General features: G+C 38.7%; 2 protein-coding genes across 4 annotated transcripts; one reads left to right on the top strand and one right to left on the bottom strand.

Annotated features, from left to right (window-relative positions):
• Positions 1–223: 223 nt before the first annotated feature.
• On the bottom strand, positions 224–1,525 carry LOC137611206 (potassium voltage-gated channel subfamily S member 3-like). The gene has a single exon (XM_068339277.1). The coding sequence runs from the start codon at positions 1,523–1,525 to the stop codon at positions 224–226; it is 1,302 nt and encodes a 433-aa protein (XP_068195378.1).
• A 3,727-nt stretch (positions 1,526–5,252) lies between these two features.
• On the top strand, positions 5,253–18,678 carry LOC137610601 (matrilin-3-like). Of its 3 annotated transcripts, none has more exons than XM_068338269.1 (13): positions 5,253–5,582; positions 7,548–8,252; positions 9,596–9,715; positions 12,863–12,982; positions 13,255–13,374; positions 13,585–13,701; positions 14,636–14,755; positions 14,883–15,002; positions 15,335–15,454; positions 15,736–15,861; positions 15,958–16,077; positions 17,067–17,168; positions 17,368–18,678. In XM_068338269.1, exons 1-13 carry the CDS (start codon positions 5,261–5,263, stop codon positions 17,418–17,420), a joined length of 2,265 nt encoding a protein of 754 aa, XP_068194370.1. In that variant the 5' UTR covers positions 5,253–5,260; the 3' UTR covers positions 17,421–18,678. The 3 variants fall into 3 exon arrangements, with proteins under 3 accessions (XP_068194370.1, XP_068194369.1, XP_068194371.1); XM_068338268.1 differs by having other exon boundaries at positions 13,255–13,413; XM_068338270.1 differs by lacking the exons at positions 14,883–15,002; positions 15,335–15,454 and having other exon boundaries at positions 13,255–13,413.
• The last annotated feature ends 1 nt before the right edge of the window (position 18,679 follows it).

The raw sequence follows: 18,679 nt of genomic DNA, 5'->3' as shown, positions 1-18,679 counted from the left end.
TCCCCCATCCCAGACTGCATTATGTTTAAATGGAGATAATCAGCTGCAGACTCCAGTTGCACATTCAGTTCACCTGCATTGTGACCACAGACATGATCTCAATCTGTTCATGTAACTCTTCAAATAAAAATAAAAAAAAGCTACTAAAATGTTGAGCTGACCCTTTACGCCACATACACATTTGTCACAATATACAGCTTGTTATATCCTGGCTGGACAGAGCTCAGTTATTGCTTTGTCTCAAATCTATGTGTCTTTGCCTCACATAGAACTTTGAGAATTTATTGTAGATGTTAGTTATTGGCAGAGCAACAATCAGCAGCCCACAGATGATGCACAGTGTTCCGATCAGCTTTCCAGCAGGGGTAACTGGGCAGGTGTCTCCGTAGCCCACTGTCGTCATGCTAATTGTGGCCCACCACCAGCCTATTGGAACAGTCTGGAGCACAGACTCCTGAGATTCTTTCTCGACAAAGTAAATGAGAACAGAAAACGTGGAAATCCCCACAGACAGGAAAAGCACCAGCTGCCCGACTTCATGGGAGCTGTGTCTCAGGGTGGCTCCGAGAGAGCGAAGGCCGGCCGAGTGCCGAGCAAGTTTGAGGATGCGGAACACTCGCATTAGCCTCAAAATCTGAACCACTTTGCCAACGTTCTCCAAGTCTGTGTTCTCACCTTCATTCATGATATCACAGGCCATTGTGACATAGAACGGCATTATTGACATTACGTCAATAATATTGAGAGGACTGCACAAGAACTTCCTGGCTGATGGCGCGACAGCCAATCGAAGAATGAACTCAGCGGAAAAGAACAGAACGCAGAAGGTCTCGAAGAAAACCAGAACTGGGTTTTCAATCTTTTTCTCATTAAGATCCATTTGGTGGAAGTCTGCCATGCTGTGGATGCACATGGCAATGATAGAGACAATGACCACGCTTAAGGATGCTACAGCCATCGCTTTGGCAGTAGGGGAATGTCCAGGATTCTCAGAGAGAATCCAGATTTTCTTGCGCTTGTCTCCACACCAGGAGCCTTCAAACATCGCTTCATCATCCTCCAAAGCTGACAGCTCCTCAACGGATGAATCCAAGCCGTCTAGCGGCAGCTCATCGCTCCTCTGGTCCCAGCAATTCTCATCAGCGAGCCCTTTCAGTTCATGGAATTTGTTGCTGCAGCAGAAGTCCAGGTGGCGCTCCTTGATGCCCCAATACTCTATCTCCTGATGAAAAGAGACGATGCATAACCCGTCCACCAGGTGCATTTTGCCTGTGAGGTAAAAGTTTAGAACGTAACAGAAGAAAAGAGGACTGCGGTCAAAGTAATACTCCATTTCAGATGGACTGAAGTCATCACAGAGCTCAAGAATCGCTTCTTGGGATCTACAGCACAAAAGGCGTCCCAGTCGTGTCTGAGGGAATCGTTTTAGAACGTTGTGCGCCATTCGTTGTTTATAACCTCCAACATTGATGTTAATAAAGCACTTATCAGGACTCTGCTGATGTAGGATCTGCCCATACATCATGACACAGCAGCTGGAGGACTGCCAGTACTGTTGTGTTCGGTATCTCAGACGTGACAATTCCTGCAGAGGGAGACAATGAAATTAGTTCACTTCACACTTTCTTGTGTCATTTGATCGCACTCAAGTGCATTACATCAGAGCCATTATGTATCACGTTGCATCTGGGTTACTGCGACGCTCTGTAACGGAATAGTTAAATGACAGGACTGCTTCCTTGTGGTTTTTATTTACTGTCTGGAAACTTTAATGAATAGTTAGGCCTACTTTTTTTATTAGTATTCCTCAGTACTTATTTGCATGTAATTAACAACATTATTCAAAGTTTTCAATATAATGTGCATTAATCAACCTAGACATAATATAACTGATCTATCAAATTCAGTGAATTGACCTGCAATGTTCAAATGATGTAATTTAAGATTTTTTGCACCTTTAATATCTTTATCATAAACTTCAATGATACCTGTGGACAACATTTTAGAGCTGCTGGCCATATTTTCATTGTAGTTAAATACAACAAATATATATGCTTTATATAATTGTATAGTTGTTACCTGCTTATAGCTCCTAAAACCAGTGGCATGCATTCTTTGTGAGACTGAGTAACTCCAAAACGTTTCAAATTGCAGCAAAATAACAAGTCATGTCAGACATGACAGGTTTCAGCAGCAACAAAATCAAGTTTAATTAATGAAATATAGTATTTACATTAAAGTATTTGAATAAGATAAAATGAAAAGTCAAAAAGTTAATGTGGCACGTCAATTAGTTGTGAGTTTAATACCATATTGTCATAAATTTCTGCTAATATTAAAATAGCGGCGGTTGGTTGAAGCCGGAAAATATTTCCCTTATAAAGATGTCAACATGAAGTAGAAGAAAAATTTTTTAAAAATGGTGTACCTGGTCATGTGTGCTTCAGGAGTTCCTCGGATGTTTCCTTGTCGTGAGCCGTGGAAGGCAGCGGTGCGGCGTTTGAGTGCGGCGCAGGGCGGATCGCTGCGCCCCACTGGACAGCCGGTGACACGGCTGACGCGTCACCCCCACCAGCAGAGCGCTTCACTCATTCAAACCCCATGCGTCATGCGCCACGACAGTCCATCAGGTCAGGTCCCAACGTTCTAGTTCTAAGCTTGTCTTCACATTATTCAAGACTTCTTTCGGTGTTTATTTCATATCACATTTGGTGCTACGTTCTACATTTATTACTAATTACGAAAATAAAGTGTAACACTAGTGCATATATAATTATATATAACAGTGAGTAAGTAATAGTGTGTAATAGCTTGTAATACTGTGTAATTAAGTGTAATAGTGGGTAAATAGACGAGATGTTGAACGCTGTTAAATCTACTACAGAAAACATCACAAAATGGTCAGATGAAGTAAGATGGATAAAGAAAAGTATTAATTAGGTTAAGAGATAAAGAAAAGAGACAGAAGTTACATTAAGAAAAAGCCAAACAGATATTAATAGTCTAGGAGTTTAGAAATGCTGTTGGTGTAAAAAGAAACTCTGTGCAAACAGTAAAGCATACATGTGAATTTATGTTTATTGGTGCACATCATGAGGATTTACTAAACTATTAAATTGTATATAATTATATTGTATTTATATTTTATTATATTGTATAATTGTATATAAAATATCTGAACAAACATGACAGAAATGCTTATTAATTTCATTGTTTTGAGTTTATCACAATTGTAAGAAAATGGTAATGATGATTGTTGTTTATGTCGTTGTTTTTATTTGTTAAGAAAACAAAACAATGTTATTTTGATTGTTTATTCACTTCAGGAGTTTTTGTTTATTGCTTTCTGAGAACCTGTCTACATGCAATGATTTCTGTTAAGATTAATGATGTCTGTATCTGTAGACATGAAAATGATTGGTTTGGTCTGCGACCAGACAGGAAAGATTCATGGGGTTTAGTAGAAGAAAGAGCAGAAAAAAGAGAGAAAAACGAAAGAGAGTGAGGAAGACGAAGACGTTGGCGAGTATCGTGTGGACGGATGAAGGAAAATTAATAAAATATATACCTGGATTAAGAAACACGGCATCGCTTGTGCGGTGATTTTAATGTAACATAATACTATGAGAATAGAACATAGAGGCAGTTTAAAACCAGATAAACAAAGCACAAACAGTAAAGATCCTTTCAGGTGAAAACTGAATCGATGATGACTGACAGATACATCTGTGACCTCAAGTGTCTGCGTCTCCTCGACGGAATACATTCACAGCTCACAATACTTGGTAATTATATCAAATCCTGACCAGCAGTCATCCTCACTAAAGGCATCAAATAGACACATCTACCTTAGGTACGTTTTTCATGTTGTAAGACTCTGAAATTGTATATCAGAGAAAAGTTTACATTTTTAAGTAAAGAAATAGATCCCCAAATATCAAAAGGCACCACTTCACTGTGGGAGATGTGTGTATAAAGGTTTGTGGAAAATTTGAGTACAGCTTTTAGCTTAGGCTCCAGAAACCCACATTGGAGACAAATCCCATCAAGGCAATGAGCCTGAGTCAAATTTGTAACTATGGAAACAATAACATACAAACAGTAATTTTTTTATATACAGTATACGACAAAACTCCCCTCCTTAACCACTTGGTTACTTAACATTTGGTGAATTTTGACGGACTGATGGAGGAATTGAACAAATAACCATCTGTCATTTTGTTTCTTTTTATTGAAAAAATGCTAAACACATCATTTCACATGACTGTTAGAATTAATATTTGGTATATTAATTTGTATAACCCTAATCAAATTTCAAATGCTTTAAAACAAACAAGGTGCACAACGTTAATAGTCTCAGTAATAAATCAGACATGAAATAAAAGACTGGAGCATTCATAAAATGGTCATTTATATACTTTATATACAGCTGAGTGGGTGGTGAAGTATGTATGAAAGCTAGAGAAGATGTAGTGTTTGAATGTGGCAAAGGGTGGCAGTATCAGACGTGAGCTTTCCTGTGAGTCACAGCACCATAAGACAGCTTTGAATGGAGAGCTTAAGCCTTTGTAGTTTGGGGAGTCACAATTTATTAATAATCAAAACCAAAAACAAGCCCCTGCACCAGCGTGGGGCGACAGCTTTAAAGTGGGAAATTGGTTCAAAAAAGTAAAACCAAATGTCCAACCCAAAGTAAATTTTAGTCATTGTAAGTGATAAACCAGACAAATTACATCAAAAGACAGTATTACTGTAAACATCACCAAATGTGAGTTATAAGCATCAAAAATAAATCTTCTCATCACGTGACATATTCCCGTCAGGTATACCTGATTGTCATCAGTGATCCATTACTGTCAGTGTTTAGAGCCAACTCAAAGTATTTTATATACTGTACTTGTGAAGCAGTTCAAGACTTACTGCCACCTGCAGTAACAGTCCATGGATACAAATAAACATTGTATTTATTAAATAAATGATGAAGTATAAAAAGCACAGTCTGAGATCAAAAATTCGGATAAAGGTCATTCTGAATGCAGTGAAGGTCTACTAATACGCACAGGTGAGCTGTAGTTTTAACGTCTTGAGGTGTAACTGTTGTGGCTCCTGCGCACTTGTGCCCTCCTTCCTCCACTTCAACCAAATGCATCTGGATTGGGTGTCCTGTTCCCCACGCCTTGTGGGCCTTGAGCGAGGCCACATAAAAGTCCCGTTGTGGTGGTGGACTGCTGCGTAAACGGACAAGAGCAACGCTTGTAATATGGCTCCACCAGTGCGTGGAGTGCTCTGTTTCATCGGAATCCTTGTATCAGGATCTCTGGGAACTTTCGCGCCGTTTGGGACAGACAGCCGGAAGATTCATTCAATCAGTCCTTTAATCCCACGAACGTCGTCTCAAGTCCCTCCACGGATCCATCAGCGTCACGAAAATATCAGATCTATTACACGAACGTCTGACGAAGAGCAAGGAGGCGCTCCGACGTTTCAAGAGTTGCAGATGCGTAATTACGCACCGCGAGACTTCCAGCGGCAGAGCGCCAACAACCACCTGACGCAGGAGAGCCGGAGACCTGACAGTGGAGGTGGGTTCCCTCATCGGTCCTATGTCTCCTCCATGCTCTTTGCCCACCCACCTGAAATACAACTTAGAAAATAGATTCCTAAAAAATGAAAAATGAAGACACGTCTATAAACTAAATGAGATTCCTTATTAAATCATTCATTTCCCTTCTTGAAGGCAGTACAATCAGTAATTATCTCATCTTTAGGCACTTATCCCAATCACTATCACGGGTCTGCTGGACCTTCTCCCAGCTGACTACGGGTGACAGGCGGGGTTTATCCTGGATAGATCGCCAGTTTATGGCAGGGCCTTAATTAAGATGTTTTGTTTCATTTTGTGTAAAGAGTTGGATCATTTCTTATTACACTCTTAGGTTTGCATATTAAAAAACGTTTTCATAGTTGACTCTCAGCCTTTTTTGGATTACTGAAAAATCTTTTCAGTTACATGTAAGTGCCGTTAAACAACATGGTTTTTTTCAAAGGTTGAAGTGACACTTGTAATGTAGCAATAATATACATGTAACACGAGAGGCTCAGACTTGGTCTGTTGAAATAACGTGAATGAAATTAAATTATGATATCAGATAAGCACAATTAGAGTTTGGAGAAGTGTTGAACTGAACACTTGTGTGTGTTAATGAATCAGCCTTAGAGGTGCTGGAGTCTGTGTAGTCATTGGCCTCTGCTGGAGCAGACATATTCATTAGCTATCTAATGTAGTATAATGCATGAAATATAATTACCAGTTTATTAATAAATGTCCATATCAGTAAATATATATTGCATCAAATGTTCATCCCTTTCATGATATTAACTTTGGATAGCATGATTTAGACGTGTTGATGTCACGCTGCATCTCATTAACCTTTAGTTAAATCAAAGTAGCTTCTGTTCTAATTCTTCCACCCTCATTGTCTTCTGTGGCAAAGCTGACAGGGCTAATTCTAGGCTACATCACTATCAACCCCCCCCATCAACAGCCACTAAAGAGTAGGCAGCCTCTTCACAGCTACAGCTGAAGGGCACCATTTGCATTTTAGCAGCCTTTAATCCTCCAGTGACTCCGCTACGTCCATCAAACGTGTTGCAGGTGTTTACTTTCTTTAGCTCTAGCTGTCATCATCTCATAAAATAACAACTACCGGTGATCCTCTTGTGTGGACTCATGGACAATCTTTTCTGACAGCTTTAATAGTGTCATGATATGATATGATATGATATGATATGATATGATATGATATGATATGATATGATATGATATGATATGAATTTTTATTTGTCGGCATGGCTGAAATTAATCTTGCGACCCAGCAGCCGTTGTATGCAACACAAAAAACATATATCACACACATTGACATGACACATCCAAAAGCACAACATATTTAAATACATGGAAACATGATACTTGAGAGCGCTTTCCCCCCCACTCAGCCCATCTCCGGTTTTGCTCCTGGTTGAGTCATACTCACGTAAAAAAAAAAAAAAAAACTACCAGATTTGTCTAAAAAAGTGAAGGTTTGTTTCTTTTGTGTTTGCGTGAACGCATGAATATTTTCCTGATGCGCTCCAGAAAAGGAAGAAAGTGAGATTCTAAAATTTTACCATTGCAATGTTATCAGGACTGTTAACAAAAAAAACAACAACAAAAAATAAATAAATAAATAAATTATATATATATATATATATATATATATATATATATATATATATATATATATATATATATATATATATATATATATATATATATGCTGTGGGTAGAAATTTCTTTTGCATCAGTGAATATCTGTGTGTGTGTATTTGTGTGTTTGTGTGTGTGTGTGTGTGTGTGTGTGTGTGTGTGTGTGTGTGTGTGTGTGTGTGTGTAGGAAAGTGAAAACATGACATGCTCTTTCAGAAATCTTGAAGATTTCAATTTTGTGCTTTAGTTCTGTCATCATTAGAAAACACCTTTAATTCTTTCACAACATCCTTTTTCACAGCGTCAAGGTCCAATTGTAGAAATCAGCCAATAGACTTGGTCTTCATCATAGACAGCTCCCGCAGTGTTCGTCCTGCTGAGTTTGAAAAGGCCAAGGAGTTCCTGCAGGACATGGTGGACAGCCTGGAGATCGGCTCGGACTCCACTCGAGTCGGCCTCGTCAACTACGCCAGCACGGTGAAGGTGGAGTTCCTCTTGAAGAAATACTTTGACAAGTCTGCCCTGAAGCAGGCGCTGGCTCGTGTGGAGCCCCTAGCCTCCGGCACCATGACGGGCATGGCCATCAAGGCTGCCATGGAGAACGTTTTCATAATGGAGGCAGGGGCCAGAACTACTTCCACCAACATCGCCAAAGTAGCCATCATAGTGACAGACGGGAGGCCACAGGATAAGGTGGAGGACGTATCGGCGGCGGCTCGAGCATCAGGGATTGAGATCTACGCAGTGGGAGTAGATAGAGCTGACTTGGCATCTCTTCGCCTCATGGCCAGCCAACCACATGATGACCATGTCTTCTACGTGGAGACGTATGGCGTCATAGAGAAGCTCGCTTCCAAATTTAGGGAAACCTTGTGTGGTAAGGATGATGATAACGGGAGTGCTGAAGGTCCATTAGATGGCGGAATCGGTGATAACGGACTAGGCCTAGCTGGCAGAAAAGACGCTAAAGGGATAAATAATGAAAATAATGATAAAGAAAACAACGGTATGTCAGATTATTATTTCAAACTTCACCTGTGATCATACGGGCAGCACCATGAGGGAATCTCCATTCTAAAGTCACCGGTCGTCTTCTTTGGTCTTAAAAACAAGAGCAAGGTAAACACGATTTACTGCTTTTGTTTTGTTTGGATTTCTCGCTAAATGGTTTTCAGCATCTGTTATCTGTTACTATGACGATGAAGATGCGATAAGTCATCCGCTTACCAGAAGGAGACACAACTCACTTCTTCATCTGCAAATCTGAGCAAACCTACAGCCTTGAACGCTTTAAAATGGTCGAACCTTACTATGATGCTGCCTGTATGGTTCATGGGGAGTGCACTGCTCTTCACCCTCTGCGCTGAAATCTTTTGTCTCACGCTAAATTTCCTACTAAGATACCCGTGTCCCCAATCTGGAAAACTGCTTTCTGAGTCCACAGATTAAACCTGAACATTATTATAACTTCAGATACGATAACTGTGATTTTACAACCGACAACAGCCACGTTTAATTTATTTTAGCATAAGCTACAAGGAATTCTCACGCCATTATGAGGCAATGATGACACCCTGACATAGAGGATATAGATCTGGCGACATTACCCAAGCTTCAGCTTCAAGCATGTAGTTTGGAGCATTATTGCAAATTCTTCTCCTTCCAAACACTCAGACAAAAGTGATGGGAATCATAATCTTATTGGTGGTTGACAAAACGTCAGCATGAATTAGAGCGGAAATATTTAATGCGGACATTTATCTGTACTTTTGAAGAAATGTAACCGTCCATGACTTTTAAAAGTGTGACCTATGAATTTGTCTTTAAACTCTTGATAACAAACTAACCAGTAACTTAAATGCTGAACTGAACCATGTTTTTCATGCAAGTTTCTTTCTGCTGTTGAACTTCTAACAAACTGCTTGATATGACGCAAATCCAGCCGCTTGTTAGTATAGTATATGACAGTCTGGAGTCTGTGTGTTTCACTGAGATCAACTGTTGTCTGTACACAACAATGATGTCAACATCAACTACACACACTGATTGTGTGTATTTTCTGCTTGCATGGGATAGTCTACCGGACAAGCTATCCAAGTGACTTCAGTTCAGAAGCCAGCATATAATTTGAAAGAGAGACATAACCATGTCTCGTCTTCACAAATAACACGATTGGAAAGAAATCCTTCAGTTCTTTACAACATCCTTACTGAAGCACAGAGATCATGGAAACTAACCTGCATGTGTTTCTGTATCGTAGTAAACATTACAGGAATAACCTCTTACTCACTCACAATCACTGATTTCTCCAGGATTAAGCTAATCAGACATCGGAGTGTTTCTTTTCAGGTTTGGGTGCATGCGCTCGGGGAAACAATTGTCAGCACATTTGCGTCAACAATGGAAACTCGTACGACTGCAAGTGTCATTCAGGCTATGTCTTAAACCCAGACAAGAAAACATGCGCAGGTAAGTGATCTTCAACTTTTAACTAAATGTCGTCTATGTCTCTGTGATGATTTGTTACTTGAAAGCGGTGCCTGAAAAGCAATAAGAATAAGTCAGCAGCATTAAGTCATATTTTAGGGGAACCTGGCCTAAACAGTGATACATGATTGTACCGGGAAAGACTTTTCAGACAGATTTCTAACCTGAAATTCAAGTTCATAAACTTTTGAAGCTGTTTTTGTAGATCAATTGGGGTTTTGTGCTGTGGGGGTGCTTCATATCTCCTAGGTTTACTCATATTTTGGGTTGCCATAAATAGAGAACGGGACTGACAATGAGTGATGAAGGCCTGCACTGAAGGACAGAAAATCACAACACTTAAAACCCATCAGAACACCGCGTATTGTACAGAGACAGTGCTCTAGAACCTGCTTCAGCATCCAGTCTGAAAGCAACTCAGTCACGTGTCTCCTACCAGGTTCAGATGCATGTTCCCAGGGACACGACTGCCAGCACATTTGTATCACTAGCGGTGACTCATACACCTGCAGGTGTGGAGTGGGATATATGTTGAGTGCAAACAAAATAAAAAAAACTGCTCACGTAAGATCATACCTGATTTCAACAGATTGGATGCTTGGCTTTTCGCACCTTATAGATTGATCACCATGGTGACAGACTCCAAAGACAAGGTGATACTGAGAAGACGGTCTTAAGCCTGTTTTTACACATGAAAAATATTACAGATCCTATTACAGATACCAGCAGATCCTACTACGCAGGTTTCTGCTGGTATTTCAATCAGAAGTTTGATACAAACTGGGTCATACTCTGGTTTATGACCACACAATCTAGGAGGTGTCAGTGCTGCATCACACGCCAACAATACCTTGTTGAATTGGGTTCCAGAGTGTGATTTTTTTAAACCTTTTTTTGTAAAAGATATGGCACAACCTTCCTTCACCTAGAAATGTTACATTTCCCATCATATACAGACAGAACAACTTTAATGCAAACTGGGCATTAATCTTGTTCAGAGACAGTCAGTCAAACAATACAAAAAAATTATGAAATGCAGACGACCAAAACAAGATGGTAAAAAGGTTAAATGAAAAAATAATAATAATCAGAAATAAATGTGAAATTAATACCGGGGCCAACAAAAATATAAAAAAGAAACAAGGTAATGGTACACAATTATATGAAACAACTAGAAGGAGAATAACTTCAAGAAACACAAAAGAAATAAATCATACAAAGTTAAAAACAGAAAGCACCCAGAGGTATGATTAAAACTTCAGGGATCATGAAGTTTTAACCACAACTAAGGGTTCGAATAAATGCTGATCAGGCTTGGAGGGTCCTGTTGGGCTTTTCTGTCTGTTAAAGCACTTTGAAATGTCTGATGATATTAAGCGTTATATAAATAGAGGTTGATTGTTTGATTGATTGATTGATTGATTGATTGATTGATTGATTGATTGATTGATTGACTTGCATGAATGGCTTTAAAAATAAATACTGTTAATTATTTCTTATATATAATTATTTTACTGGAAAACAAATACTCAAAAAGCAGAACATCTATTAAACTGAAAATTCTAAGGATAATTTGTGATGATTTTTAATATTTTAACTTGATATACGGTATATTATTTGTAGTCAAATAATTTAATTATTAATTGGGTAAGATTACCTTTTTTTTATTGACACCTATAGCTTATTTATTGAGGAATTTGTTAACAAATGAACCGATATGAAAAAAAATCCTGAACTCAAAATCTGCTAAACTCTTCATTATCCTGTCACATCCAAACAACGGCTGGAACCACAACACAATACTCGAGACAAAACACAAAATAAGCAATCTTTATTAACAAAGCACAGCGCAAAATCACAGAGGAAAGGCTAAATCACTCAGAGAATCACGGGGCTGATGAAAAAACTTTTGAAAACTAGACAAAACAAAGTAGTAAAATTCACACAAAACATAAGTGGAAAGGTGGAAATAACCAGGGTCTGTTTGCTGAACGTTAGCCTGTCACCGCCACATTCTGAACATAGCGCTGATTAGGCAGTACAAAGTCTCACAATAAAGGCTTGATTTAAGTTTGTTTTTTTCAGGTTTGGATTCATGTTCCCGGGGACATGACTGCCAACATGTGTGTGTGAGCACTGATGATTCATTCTTCTGCAAATGTCGAATGGGATATACTCTAAATACAGACCACAAATCTTGCTCACTTATGAACCTGGAGTTGTCAGGTAGACTTTATTTTGCAGCAGAAAAGTTAGTATTTTTTTTTGGTTTTGTTGGAACCAATATGGCTTGAGTGTTGAGTTAAGTGAATCTTTAGTTCAGCTTTAATTTGTAAGGCCATGAATTCTTGTAACAAGAACAAGTGTGTAAAATGTGTCCAGGAATGTGTTTTATTTGCTTTTTTGTTTGAACACTTATAATTCTTAACAAACAGATACATCTATAAAGTTTATTTTGTGATATTTGTTGAATGCTAACCAAAGATCACTTTGAAGTAGAAGCTCTGTCTCAATGAAGTGTCAGCAATTGCCTTCGTAGAAACCACTATTGCTGATGGACAGGCACATGTAATACGGAATTCAGCAAAATAACAAGACAGTGTGTGTCTGTCGTGACAAACAACACTTTTCTCTGAGTGTTTTTGTAGTCAATAGCTGAGCTCAACCTGAATAGGTCAAGAAATTAGAAGAATGAGGGGGTTACCTGTGGGTTTTAGACCTGTGGACGTCTCTTCTCACCTCACCAGTGGTAAAAAGAACTAATGGCTAGTCAGAGACGGCAGCAGTCCTAGCACTCCTTGCCTGTGATACAGTGAGGTGTCGGTTACATGTGATCATGTCTCTTTTCAGGCTCTGATCTCTGTGCTCACGGACATGATTGTCAGGACATATGTGAAAGCAGTGGCAACTCATTCATCTGCAAGTGTTCAAAGGGATATAAGTTAAACGCAGACCTAAAAACCTGCTCACGTAAGAACTTGTACCTTTTGATGAACATGTGGCTTTCACTAGATAAAAAGTGTGGTTAGGTTCAAAGCGGGTACAGATTTAAGTCTTCATACTGATCAGTAATGATGATGACGATGATAATACTGTAAATGATAATGTCATAGAAGTGTCTCCTTTCAGGTTTGGCTACATGTGACCAAAGACATGACTGCCAGCATGTTTGTGTCCCGAATGGTGACTCATTCTTTTGTATGTGCCGTGAGGGATATATGTTGAATGAAGACCAGAAAACATGCTCACGTGAGAACCTGAAGTTAATGTTTGTATTTTATGAGCTCATGTGTATGACTTGGGTTTTCCCTCAAAGTTACCAAATGAGTAAATGTCATCGAATCCATGACTGAAGCCTCAACGGTGGTTCGTCAATGCTCCCCTCAGTTATTTTATTTCTGAGATCAGCTATTGTTTGTTATGTCTAAAGTTACATTTGAATTAATTGCACGAGGAAAGAGTTGACCCGTGATCAGTGACGTGAGTTACATGTCGGTCACCAGCGTGAATGTCCCTTTCAGTTTCAGATATTTGTGCTCGGGGACGTGACTGCCAGCATCTTTGTGTCGTCACTGACGGCTCTTATGTCTGTAAATGTCATGAGGGATATGTGTTGAATGCAGACCAGAAGACATGCTCACGTAAGAACTTGGGCTCCATCATTAGACGTACATTTCCAGGTAACAGAACAGATGTCTGTAATCTTTATTATTAAACCCGATCCAGACAGAGGTGTTGAGTTTTCGGGCTGTAAATATTGTATATTTTGTCATACATTTTGGCCAGTCCAGTCTGAAATGTAACCGAGGCGGTAAACTCTGGATTTTAGCTGTGGGGGCGTCTCTTCTCAGGTTCAGACGGATGTTCCAAAAATGGATGCCAACACATTTGCATTGAACATGATGATTCTCACCTTTGCTTATGTCATGAAGGATTTGTGTTGAATGCGGACGAGAAAACATGCTCACGTAAGACCTTTAACCTTTATCCACTTGCTGATTGACTTTTGGGTTTGACTTTAACATCCTGTGTATAGAGTCAGTTGTTCACCACACATCCCCCAACTCTGAAGTCAGTTTGATTGGGGATGTGACCAGTTGGGGAAAAAAATAGGGTTATGGTTGCTGAACAGAGACATTGAAGATCATGGTCTGTGTTAAAATACACCCTCCCACATCAATAACTACTCCTTACTAAGACTGGAAACAAGTCAATCAATGCAAAGCGGAAGCTATCCACATGTTAACGGACTGTGATGCCTGACAGAACACTCTTGGGGGGGGGGGACAAAATGCTTCACATGAAGTAAGAAAATAATTGTGTTAAATTTCTTGATCTAATTCAAAGGTATTAGTTGCCCTCAGGCAGGATTGTTGGTTAAAAACAACTAACTCTCTGTTGGGCTCAATAGCTCTACACAGATCGATGATTTCTTTCACAGCACATGCCCCCACCCTTCTCCACGGTTTCATGAAAATGATTCAAGCAGTTTTTATGTAATATCACTAAAAAATGGAAAAGCAAACTAGAAATGGTTTAAAAAAAAACACAAACTTTCTTGATCATAACTGTATTGCTGTCGATTCGTCACTTTGGAATGTGAATGCAATATCACAAACAAATCATACATTTATATGTTCAAATGAATAATAATAACAAAAACAAACAAACAAACAAATAAATAATAGAAGAATAAGGCATGGGGTAAATGTGCATGTTGTAGGTCAATGATTAAATACTGCAGAAGTCATGCTGCAGCAGGTTTAAAAAAAATAAAATAATGGGATCGGGGGGGGGGGCAGATCACATGGGATTGGTGCATTAACTTTGAAAGGAGGAACTGGAAAACTCCACTGGTCCAAACTCTGCTTCCTGTCGTGACATGGACCTGTCTCTTTTCAGGTGCCGATCCGTGTGCCATTGGACATGATTGTCAACACATTTGTGTAAATAGTGACGACTCATACATCTGCAAATGTCAATTGGGATTTATTCTGAATCCAGATAAGAAAACATGCTCACGTAAGAACTTTGAAGCTTTTGGTGTCTCTGTTTACTTCCTTTCCCATAGTGAACAATAGGCTTCATTACTTCCTGAGGGTACTTTGAAAAGTTGAAGCCCATCAGATGTGGAAGTGTCTCTTTTCAGGTCTGGATACGTGTGTGCAGGGACACGACTGCCAGCATATTTGTGTCAGCACTGACAATTCGTTTGTCTGCAAGTGCCCAATGGGATATGTGTTAAATGCAGACCAGAAAACATGCTCACGTAAGATCTGACGTCTCCTTTTTGGGTAAAGTATATTAGAAGTCTCTAGGATTTTTCTGCAGTGACATTGGAATCATTAAAAGTTGTGAAAAATAATTACCTATATGAGATTACAATGAGGTATACCATTTTATGGACAATAGAGACATGTCCTGTCACCTGTTAAGTCTTGTACTGAATTTGTACTGAATCGTTTTGCTCTGTGAGAGAAATGGACTGAATGATGGATTTGATGATGGAAGTGTGGCCAATCAAAAGGGTTTTCTATGAGTCAAGAGCTTCGTGACTCAACAGTATTCAGTAAAAATGGATGCAGAAGTTTGTCTTTGCAGGATCGGATGTATGTTACCAGGGAAATGATTGCGAGCACATTTGTGTCAGCAGTGATGACTCATATTTCTGCCAGTGTCGAGTGGGATATGTATTGAACGTGGACCGGAAAACATGCTCACGTAAGCACTTGATTTGTCTCGGAACGCACAGTTGGCGTCTGCGATGTGATCCAGCATCTCAGATGTCTTCAGAGCCGAGTGTCAGATCACCTAAAGCTCCACCTGCAGGAAGGGAGCTGGTGGAAGAACTCTTATTAATATAATTTACATTTGTCATGTACTAATCACAGGGCTGAGACATCTGTTTCCTCTAGCCCTTAAACTCTCCGCCAAAATTTACATGAATGTTTTCTGATGTCATATGATCACTAAGTCACTAAGAAGTGAGTGTTTCTCTGCAGGTTCAGGTTTGAATGCCTGTGCACAGGGTCATAACTGCCAGCACATTTGTGTCAATAATGGGAACTCTTACATCTGCAAGTGTCGAGCGGGGTACATGTTGAACACGGATCAGAAAACATGCTCGCGTAAGTAGATTCTTCCATTCCCACTTCTAGATGTCTGTTATTTTCCAAATACTCATGCAGGAAGGGCATCTGAGTGGCTTGTATTGTCTTTTCTAGGTGCAGACGCATGCGCTCTAGGACATGACTGCCAGCATATTTGTATCAGCAACGGCGTCTCATACGACTGCAAGTGTCAAAAGGGTTATATGTTGAACGCAGACCAGAAGACGTGTTCTCGTAAGGATTTTTTTTTCAACTTCCATGAATATGTCAGTGCATTGAGAATTTCAATTGTCCATATTTTGAATCAGTTTTACCCCCAGGAACAGCCAAGTCAAGTTTATTGTATTGCTGCCTTGTGAGTCAGTCTCGCACAACATTCACTAACTCATCTAAAGGTCTGGTAGACATGGCCACAACTTTCATGAGTCCTCAAAGCTGTTTTCCTTTGACATTTGAGGAGACTTTCTCAAAGGTGGACCGTGTGCTTGACTTGACAACAGCCATTCAAACCATCCCATTGTGATTTAAGGTGAGAGGGCAAGTTTATGAAATGTTGTATCATGGTAATAATTGGTAATTCAATTTGTCTTTAAGATTACAGTACATGTATTTAGATTTATCACACATTTCGCGTTTGTCTTTTTGCATTCTGTAGTTATGGAGAATTCCGTGGTTGACTTTGATCAAAGACGCTGTGTCTGACGACAAGCAGTGTTCTGGCTGATCCGCCAGTTCGCAGCTCTATTCATGTCATACATGCTGCTCTGCTGGCGTGAGGAATGAGGCTACTCGAGCTATAAAAGTGTGACATGAGTGGTTTGGTCCAAGTAAAGACAGAAATGAACAGAGAAGTGGTTTGAATGATTTGTCTGCTTTGCTTTTTGTTTTTCAGTGAGTTGGTACTGTATGCAGGTATATAGTGGTTGTATTGTTGAACTTAATATGACTTCGCCAACAGTATAAATATCCAAGTCCAAATGTTATTAACTGCAATTTTTTAACATATTTTCAAATCATTCTCACCAAAGATAAATCACGATTACACCTGAGCTCTGTGCTAACATCTAACTTTAATCTGATCAGCACTTTGGGAGTTCATACTTGAAGGCTGTTGACAGGATTGTGTCGGTTGTGTGTTTCAAAAAGTATTCAGAGGTATTCACAAAACAGTGAAACACATGTTCACTTTCTTTCTTTCTTTTTTATTTTTCTCACTCTTTCAGAGGAAATGAGAAGTGAAGTAACTCAAGATGCCTGCATGTGTGAAGCGCAGATTGTATTCCAGAAGAAAGTACAGTCAGCTATTCATGAGCTGAATCGGAAACATATCCTTTTGTAATTAGAGACCTTCAAATAGTTTCATCTCATTTCTTGGTCTAATAACAGTAAATCAAATTAATGTATGGTTTGAGTCTTTTGATTCATGGTGATTTTAATGAAAATCAGTGTCATAACAAATATGGAAGACACTACAACTACGTTCTTCAGTGTTAATGGTCAATATTTCCTTGACTGTCTATTCACTTGATGAGCTTTTAGACAAAGTGAAACTGATTGAGGTTCAACAGCAGTATTAAAAACAGCGACCGGGATTTCAGAGGATGTTCAAGATCGGGAATAAGTCTGTTGTACTCGCCAGATGATCTCAACATCAACTCTCACAATTTCAGTGATTTCAGTAGAAATGTCAGGTTGAGTCAATTTCTTGTGTGGTATACTGTTAACATGACTGTTTTATTGTCAACATGCATTTTGAATTTGCATCATTTCAATGACAATAGTCAGATGTATTTAGTTAAAAGGTTAACATATTACCTGTTTATAGTTTTTATCCTACATTTCTTCATAGAATTGTAAGCAATTCAGTTAAAACTTATCTATATCATCTAATTAAGGTAATTATAAAATAGATAGAGTAGAAACATATAAAGGATATGCATATATATAAAAAGAATAAAATATGTGAAACATTTACTTTCATTGTTGAGCATTTTGTGTAGAATGTGTTGTACTTCAGCCTTGTTTTGTACGTAATGAAAGCATTTCTTAGTCAGTGTTCCTTTGTTCAGTCGTAGCTCAAAGCCCGGTCCATAACTACAACACAACAACTAATCTTTTTTACAACAAGAGCACTGTTGCATAGCTCAAAGATAAAAATTAATTGTGGCCAATAGCAGTGTTGCATCACAGTTAATTACTGTAATCTTCTATTTTCATACCACATGCATTTCAATCAATTTATTGCACAAACTTTATTCAAACTTTATTGTTGTGTTGTTTGTTGTAGATGGGTACATTTTCATGAGAAAAGTAAAAGTTTTCCCAGACATCTAGAGTTATTTGACCGCTTCAGTATATTTCACACATGCCAAGTCTAGACTATTTTTTAACGCACAAAGTGATATTTGTTGTTATTACAGTGTTTTCACCAATTAAGGTAGTGTTTCAGTCTACAGTAATTCCATCAAACAGGTCAGACATATGCTGTTTTCTTCCACTTGTCTTTGATAAGGAACACACTTTTTTTTTTTTTTTTAAAGGGGTCTTTTGCGTGATGTGGCCCTTCTGTACATAAATTTTCTATTTTCGTGTTTGAAAATAAATAGCCTTATATATGTTTGCATTTTTGATTGGGATCATAGTTTAACATGAAAAATATTTGACCCAATTGCTTATATGCACGTATAGTATTGTGTGTTTTTAAACCAAGTTATCAAGCCATTTTATTCTGAATAAAATTTTGTCATGGAAGCAACTATAATGCCATTGCTTGTCTTTTTTGTTTGTTTGTTTGCTTGCTTTTTTTTTTATTGTTGGCATCCTAAATAAATTCAAA

This window comes from Antennarius striatus, chromosome 17, assembly GCF_040054535.1.
Source record: "Antennarius striatus isolate MH-2024 chromosome 17, ASM4005453v1, whole genome shotgun sequence".
NCBI classification, from domain to species: Eukaryota; Metazoa; Chordata; class Actinopteri; order Lophiiformes; family Antennariidae; genus Antennarius; species Antennarius striatus.
This window is presented reverse-complemented; position numbering and strand designations above follow the sequence as displayed.

What these genes read in the sequence shown, in the direction of transcription:
- LOC137611206 (XM_068339277.1), bottom strand. Translation starts at nt 1,525, where the DNA reads ATGATGTATGGGCAGATCCTACATCAGCAGAGTCCTGATAAGTGCTTT.
- LOC137610601 (XM_068338268.1), top strand. Translation starts at nt 5,261, where the DNA reads ATGGCTCCACCAGTGCGTGGAGTGCTCTGTTTCATCGGAATCCTTGTA. An exon ending in AGACCAGAAAACATGCTCAC is followed by an intron (nt 15,003 to 15,334) that starts GTAAGATCTGAC and finishes TTGTCTTTGCAG; the next exon opens with GATCGGATGTATGTTACCAG. An exon ending in AGACCAGAAGACGTGTTCTC is followed by an intron (nt 16,078 to 17,066) that starts GTAAGGATTTTT and finishes TCACTCTTTCAG; the next exon opens with AGGAAATGAGAAGTGAAGTA.